The 8,063-nt window shown below is 45.6% G+C and overlaps 3 protein-coding genes across 3 annotated transcripts; 2 read left to right on the top strand and 1 right to left on the bottom strand.

Annotated features, from left to right (window-relative positions):
* Positions 1–221: 221 nt before the first annotated feature.
* Positions 222–2,127, top strand: LOC115958968. The gene is made up of 4 exons (XM_031077255.1): positions 222–1,380; positions 1,469–1,639; positions 1,714–2,050; positions 2,103–2,127. Exons 1-4 carry the CDS (start codon positions 588–590, stop codon positions 2,125–2,127), a joined length of 1,326 nt encoding a protein of 441 aa, XP_030933115.1. The 5' UTR covers positions 222–587.
* A 1-nt stretch (position 2,128) lies between these two features.
* Positions 2,129–2,780, top strand: LOC115958959. The gene is made up of 2 exons (XM_031077248.1): positions 2,129–2,187; positions 2,268–2,780. Exons 1-2 carry the CDS (start codon positions 2,140–2,142, stop codon positions 2,778–2,780), a joined length of 561 nt encoding a protein of 186 aa, XP_030933108.1. The 5' UTR covers positions 2,129–2,139.
* A 1,491-nt stretch (positions 2,781–4,271) lies between these two features.
* On the bottom strand, positions 4,272–5,752 carry LOC115958943. Its single transcript, XM_031077224.1, has 2 exons — positions 4,648–5,752; positions 4,272–4,540 (listed from the first exon to the last, which is right to left on the bottom strand). The coding sequence occupies exons 1-2, from the start codon at positions 5,750–5,752 to the stop codon at positions 4,272–4,274; spliced, it is 1,374 nt and encodes a 457-aa protein (XP_030933084.1).
* Positions 5,753–8,063: the final 2,311 nt, after the last annotated feature.

Genomic DNA, 8,063 nt, shown 5'->3' with positions numbered 1-8,063 from the left:
GATGGACGACACCTCAAGGATGATCTCGTCCATCTTCAGTGGAAGATAACGAGATCATCTTGGAAGGCTTGACGTTCATAACTGATAAATAGATCTCACGAGGTATTGCTCGTCCATGTATGGACGAGGTTCGCCAGTACGCTTGTAATTTTCATCGCCTATTGTAGCTTCTTTTGTTGGACGAGACATATGGACGAGTTATGGACTTGGGGATTTATGACACCATCAGTTGCCCCCTCGTCCATGTGAGTCGTCCAAATGGTTGAACGTCTTTGGACTGGTAATTGGTTATTAATTATTCGCACCACGTGTCATTTTTTTATTGGTGGCTAATTTCGTCGATTTATATTTCCGAGGTAGATGCCACGTGTCGCTTTCGTATTGGCTGGGTCGTTTCGATTACCTAGGTCAGCATCCTATAAATAGTGGAATGCCTCCCTTAACCCTTTTCATTCCAGAGATTTTCTTCCTTGACATCCGTCGTCTAGAGCCTCGTCTAGGAGTTTCTCTGCGTCTAGAGTCTTCTTCCGTCTAGAGCCAGGTACTCTTCTTCTCCTCGTCTTTAGGTTTTAAGTTTCTTGTTAGAGATGTCCGCTGCCTCCTCGTCTACTGATAGCCTTAATAAGGCCATAGACGAGTACTGTGAGGATACTAGTGAGAGGTCTAACTCTAGCAGTGCTAGTGATGAGAGTGGAGGAAGCACGGACGAGAACTACTCTTCTGGGGCCCCTGGGCTCCCTATTGAGGTCGTCCAAGAACAGCTTAGGAGAGCTTCTGGCTCTCAAGCTGGTTCTCCGTCCAATCCTACGGACGAGGTAGAAACCGTCTTCAGCTGCGCTGTAGGCGTCCATTCTAAGACGGACGAACAGAGGTTAAATAGCCTTAAATCCTGGTATCAAATCCCAGACGAGTTTAACCCTAGGCTGCCCGTCCGTGGAGAGTGGTGTTGTGAGCCCCGTTTTGGTATAGGCGTCTATGAATCTTACTTTTTAGGTGGCCTTAGGTTTCCTTTAAATGCCTTCGATAGAGAGTTATTAGTTAAGTTAGGTTTAGGTGTTTGTCAATTCAATCCTAACGCATGGAGACTAATTATCTCCATGCAAATTTTGTGGAGGGAAGTTTTTGGTGGGGACCGTCCTCTTACAGTGGACGAGTTCCTTTATTGTTATAAACCTTCTGCCATAAGTCAATCTGAAGGTTTTTATCAGTTTACTGCTAGAGGGAATGATTGTAGGTTGATCAAGTCCCTAGCTTCGTCTGATAGGAAATGGAAGACGGAGTTCATTTTCGTTTCAGGCTTCTGGGCAGGGAACCCTGTGGACGTTGGCAGGGATCCCTTTCCCCCTTACACTGGGGAACTAGGGAACCTTCGTCCAGAAGGTACGTCCCTTCCCCTTGTTTATTTTTATTCTTACTTCTATTTGATATATTTACAATTTCTAACCTTTGTTTGTTCATTGTGTTGTAGCTGCCAAACGTCCGTCCCTGAGTAAATTCCATCGTGACCGCGTCCATAGAGCTCGTCTACATACAGACAGGAGCTTTCGTTCTCTTGTCACGCTAAGACGCTTAGCCAAGTGGGGTTTAGGTCCTGAGCCTTCAGACGAAGCTATCGCCCACGAAGTTACTGTGCGAAAAAGTAAGTTCTTAGCTAAACCTCCTTTTCTTTTTCTTTTTTATGTGTACCTTCCTAACTCGTTCATCTCGTCTTAGGAATGTCAACAATGAAAGAGAATAGAGGGAAGGAGATTGCAGGAGAGGGGAAACGTCCTGAGGGTCAAGCCCAAGATCGTCCTGAGGGTCAGACTCGTCCAACGGTTGGGGACAAAAGGAAGTTCTTGCCAAAAAATATTGACTTGGAAGGGCTCCCCAGTCGTAGGGACAAAAGGGTCAAGTCAGGCTCGTCCAAGGTGGTCAAGTCCAAACCTCCCCAGTCCCAGCCTGCCGTCCAGATAGTTGATGTGGACTCGTCCACTCCAGTGGAGTCCACGCCGTCCAAGACTCCACCCAGAACTCCTTTGGCCAAGTCTACCACGCCTGGCTCGTCCCAGCATTCCACGAACATTATTGAGAACGAAGACCTGGCTTGGAAACGTTTCCAGATGGCTGTCAAGGACGAAGATATAAACGTGCTACAACATGGGTTTAAAGGAATTTGAACATTCAGGCGTCCATGACCTCTTCAAGGTATGTCAGTATCTCTCATCCTTATTTGGGTAGCCACTTTTCCTCATTTAATCACTCTATGTTGCTTTGTCTATTCATAGGCCATGTCCAAGTTTATAGCAGCGTCTAGACAGGCAACAGAGCTGGACAAGACGAGAGTCTTGTTGGAGACGAGGATTCAGCAGGTGAATGCTGAGTGTAAAAAATGGGCTGGGGTTGCTGAAAAAGCTAAGGACGAGGTCAAGGAACGTAACAAGCTGATTGAGGAGCTAAGGACGGATGCAGTGGAGAAGGATACGCGCATTGATCATTTGCAGAAGATGAATGATGAATTGAATGCTCGTCTCTCCAAGGCAAAAGAGGACGCTGTGGCTGAGTTCAAGTCGTCCAAAGAATATACAGACACTTTGGATCGCAATTATGCAGCTGGTTTTGAAGATTTCAGAATGGACGCTATTGAGAACTTCCCTGAAGTTGATTTTAATGCAATCAAGCTTAACCTTGCTGCTGCCACAAGCTCTCTTCTCCAGACTGGCTCTGATGACGTCAACGTGGAAGACGATGCTAGTACCCAGCCTCAGGACGCACCAGTTGTGAATGCTCCCCCTTCTTAGGACGAGACTTTTAACCTTAGTGGTTTTTCTCTTTTTTTTTATTTGGTCCTTTGTTTTTGGACCTTCCTTTATGTAACAAGAATACATTATACTCGTCCATGGTTTTAGGACGGGTTTTTAAGTAGTTTCTGCTTTCCAAACTAATCAGGGTTTTTTGGACGTAGGAAGTCTACCCTTTGAATGAATTTTTATTATCTTTGCATGGACGAGTGATTTCATTTTCATGGACGAATGTTGCCAAGCTATTTTAACTCCAACTTTAGCTCGTCCATATCGAGATTACATATTTTTCATGTAGTCTAACTCGTCTTAGTAGGTAGTATTTTTAATTAGCTTGATTCGTCTTAGGACTTGCAAACTAATTTTACTTACCATCTTACTTATTTTGCCAACTTTTTCTCTCGTCCAGATTTTGGATTGTTTCAGTTGGCTCCGTCTCGTCCATGAGTTGGACGAGTGTGGATGTGGTTTTTTCCTTAGAAAATTTAGACGTTACATCTCTGCGTCCAGAGATTTTGTTCGTCTTGGATCTTTCAACCCTCTTGAGGATTGACTTGGACGATAATATCATGGAGAAATTTCACACAACATTTAGCACATAACATAAATATTGTTTACAGACAAGGCATATGCACACTGATGCCTTTTTATTTAATAAATACATACTTCATGACTTCGTCCATAACCATAACACAACTATAATAAGTAATAAGATCATAGTTTCAAACTCCACACATAAGCAACACCAAATATAATAGTATCAAACACAAACAGCATCATACGTAGTAGTAGGGTAATTAGACTTATAAGACCCAGTCTCGTCCATAGGTTCACTCTTACTGGTAGTACCTCCTCAGGTGCTCCACATTCCAAGGATGTTCCAGCTTTCTCCCGTCCAGGGCCTCCAGGTAGTAGGATCCTTGCCTTTTACAGTTGATAACTTTATAGGGTCCTTCCCAGTTTGGGCCCAATTTCCCATGTGCCGGGTTCTTGGTCGACAAAGAGACCTTTCTCAGGACGAGATCTCCAATGTTGAAACGCCTAGGCTTCACCACCGCGTCGTACTGCATAGCCATGAGATTCTTATACTTTGCTGCCCGGTGTTCTGCATTTGTCCTTACCTCGTCTATTAAATCGAGGTTCAGACGAAGCTGATCTTCATTATCCTTGTCTTGATACATCATCACCCTATGATTAGCCATATGTACTTCTGCAGGTATGACTGCATCACTTCCATAGGCTAGTTTGAAAGGAGTCTCTCCTGTAGGTGTCCTCACTGTGGTCCTATACGCCCATAAAACTCCTGGTAATTCATCTGGCCACACTCCCTTTGTCCCCTCAAGCCGAGTCTTGATGATTTTCAACAAGGATCGGTTTGCAACTTCAGCCTGGCCGTTGGCTTGGGGGTGTGCAGGCGAGGAGTAATGGTTCTGAATTCCAAAATGTGAGCAGAAGTCCTTGAAGAGTGCATTGTCGAATTGTCGTCCGTTATCAGACACCAATACCTTCGGCACTCCAAATCTGCATACGATGTTCTTCCACACGAAGTTTTTCACATTCTGTTGCGTGATATTTGCCAACGGTTCTGCCTCCACCCATTTGGTGAAGTAATCGATGCCCACCACTAGAAACTTCATCTGCCTTACTCCCAAAGGGAAGGGACCCAAAATGTCCAGTCCCCATTGTGCGAAGGGCCACGGTGCCACCATTGGGGTGAGGTATTCCGATGGTTGCCTGGGGACGTTGCTGAATCGCTGGCACTGGTCGCAGACCTTAACGTATGCTTTAGCATCAGCTTGCATGTTCGGCCAGTAGTACCCTGCACGGACGACCTTGTGGACAAGTGATCTTGCTCCCGAATGATTGCCACATGCCCCTTCATGAACTTCTCTCAGCACGTAGTTTGCTTCGTCCGGAGCTAAACATCTAAGGTAAGGTTGAGAGAAACCTCTCTTGTATAGAACTCCATTCATAAGGACGTATCTAGCTGACCTCACCCTCACCTTTCTGGCCTCGTCCTTTTCTTCTGGTAGTTGTCCGTCTTTCAAATAGGATATAATGGGAGTCATCCAATTTTCTTTGTTATCAACCTGCTGTACTTCCTGGGCATCTATACTTGGCACATATTGAACTTCGTCTGACTTCTCTAATGATTCGTCTGCTGAGGCCTCCTTAGCTATAGTATCAGCTTCCACGTTCTCCTCCCTTGGGATTTGAACGAAGTCAGCTTTTTCAAACCTTTTCACAAGGCGCATCACCCTACCAAGATACTTCTTCATTCGTTCTTCCTTCGCCTCATACATCCCATTCACTTGCCCCATGATCAGTTGGGAATCCCCCATGACACATATGGACTTTGCTTCCACGGACTTTGCCAATTCTAGCCCTTTGAGGAGGGCTTCATATTCGACTTCATTGTTTGTCGCTTGGTACTGTAGACGGACTTTATGTTTCAGTTTATCTCCCTCTGGGGACTGCAGGACCACACCAATTCCTCCTGCATGCCGTGTGGACGAACCATCCACATGAACGATCCATCTCTTACTGTCCTCTGTTTCGTTATGACTTGGGGTAAACTCCGCAATAAAATCTGCTAGGGCTTGAGCTTTAATGGCATGCCTTGGTAGATACCTGATATCGAACTCACTTAGCTCCACAGCCCACTGGATTAATCGTCCTGCAGCTTCCGGCCTATTCATTGCCTTTTTAAGAGGATGATCTGTCATAACATTAATGACATGTGCTTGGAAATAATGCCTCAGCTTCCGTGATGCTGTGATTAGTGCGAAGGCCAACTTCTCCATTTGCGGATACCGTCCTTCCGCTCCTTTCAATGCCTTGCTTGTATAGTACACAGGTCTTTGCACTTTATCCTCCTCTCTTATCAATGCCGAGCTCACGGCGTGCGGGGTTACTGCTAGGTACAAATATAGTTCCTCTCCTTCCACTGATGGACTCAGCAGCGGTGCCATGGTAAGGTATACTTTCAAATCTTCAAAAGCTCTCTGACACTCGTCGGTCCATTCGAATGCTTTTTTGAGAACCTTAAAAAATGGCAAACATTTATCAGTAGCTTTAGAGACAAACCTGTTAAGCGCAGCGACTCGTCCAGTGAGGGATTGGATTTCCTTGGTATTTTGCGGTGGCTTCATGTCCAATATTGCTTGAATTTTATCTGGATTCGCTTCAATTCCCCTGTGGGATACCATAAAGCCAAGGAATTTCCCTGATGATACTCCAAAGGCACATTTGCTAGGATTTAGCTTCATGTGATACTGCCTTAATGTCTCGAATGTCTCCTGCAGGTCGTCTAGATGTCTTCCTTCGTCTTGACTTTTCACCAGCATGTCATCTACGTAGACTTCTACATTCCGCCCAATCTGTGGACGAAACATGTGGTTGACCAACCTCTGATATGTTGCCCCTGCATTCTTCAAGCCAAACGGCATCACCTTATAGCAGAATAAGCCTTGACTGGTTACAAAAGATGTCTTCTCTTGGTCAGCCTCATCCATTCTTATCTGATTGTATCCTGAAAAGGCATCCATGAAGCTAAGCAATTTGTGTCCTGCAGTTGAGTCTACTAACTGGTCAATGCGCGGTAGCGGGTAGCTATCCTTGGGGCAAGCCTTGTTCAGATCAGTGAAGTCCACGCACATTCTCCACTTTCCATTCGCTTTTTTGACCATTACTACATTGGCCAACCAATCCGGGTAATACACTTCCCGAATGAACTTTGCTACCATCAGCTTCTGGACCTCGTCCTTGATTGCACTATCTCTCTCAGGGGCAAACACCCTCTTCTTTTGCCGCACAGGCTTAGAGGAAGGACATACATTCAAACGGTGGGTAATGACACTAGGGTCTATACCCGGCATATCCTCGTGACTCCACGCGAACACATCAATGTTTTTCTTCAAAAATTGGACGAGGTCCTTTTTAATCTTCTCTTCTAAATCTGCTCCAACCCTGGTACACCTCTCAGGGTTAACTTCATCCAAGGAAATATCTTCCAATGCTTCAGTAGGCTCTGCTACAACCTTCTTTTCTTCAATATTCATTGCTTGAACTTGTTCATCCATGGCCAGCATGGCCAAGTAACATTCTCTTGCTGCCAGTTGGTCACCTTGTACCTGTCCTACCCCATATTCCATTGGAAACTTGACTGATAAATGGTAAGTGGAGGTAACAGCTTTCCAGCTATTCAAAGTTGGTCTTCCAATGATGGCATTGTAGGAGGATGGACAATCTACCACAAGGAAGTTGACGTCCTTGGTAAGTTGTTGTGGATATGCCCCCACTACCACGGATAAGGAAATGGTACCCACTGGTTGCACCTTCATCCCACCAAAACCTACTAGGGGGGAGTTCACTGGACGGAGCTGGTCTCGTCCTAATCTCATTTGCTGAAAAGCTGGATAGTATAAAATGTCTGCTGAGCTTCCATTGTCCACAAGCACTCTTCTGGTTGTGTAGTTTGCAATTAGTAGGGAGATGACGAGGGCATCATCATGAGGGTGATGAATTCTGTCAGCATCCTCGTCCGTGAAAGTGATTGCCTGCTCGTCCATAGACATTGCTCTCGGTGATCGTCCGGTAAGCTGGACGTTCTGTACTACCTTCAAGTATGCTTTCTTGGACTTGGACGACCGGCCAGTTGAACTTCCCCCAATGATGACTCTTATCTCCCCGAGTGGTGGTCGCGATGAATCTTCCATCTTTCCCTTCTGTTTCTCGTCCATCTGGTCTCGTCCAAGGAAACCCCTCAACTTCCCTTGCCTTATGAGATTTTCAATTTGTTGCTTCAAGTCAAAACACTCGTCCGTGTTATGACCATGATCCCTATGAAAGCGACAGTACTTGTTCCTGTTGCGCTTGTTGGGATCACCCTTCAATTTCTCCGGCCACTTCAGTGAGGGATCATCCTTGATTTGCATAAGGACTTGCTCAAGTGGGGCGTTTAAAGGGGTATACTGCTGGTTCCGTACTGGAGGGCCTGGCTTCTTACTTTCTCGATCTCTCCTTTCCTCCGTCCGTCCCTTCTTTGGACGAGTTCCTTGCTCGTGATGACGACTGGGATTTGCATCCATTCTCTCGGACCTCTTCCTCTTCTTAGCGATGATTGCATCTTCTGCATTCATAAAATTCTGAGCCGAATGGACGAGTTCGGCCATGGACTGGGGCTCTTTTTCATAGAGCTTGTGTATAAACAGATCCGAATTCACCCCGTTGTGGAAGGCTGCCAGTAGAAGCTTATCATCTGCTTCGTCCACACTGAGAGCT

Source organism: Quercus lobata, chromosome 2 (assembly GCF_001633185.2).
Source record: "Quercus lobata isolate SW786 chromosome 2, ValleyOak3.0 Primary Assembly, whole genome shotgun sequence".
Taxonomy (NCBI): Eukaryota; Viridiplantae; Streptophyta; class Magnoliopsida; order Fagales; family Fagaceae; genus Quercus; species Quercus lobata.
This window is presented reverse-complemented; position numbering and strand designations above follow the sequence as displayed.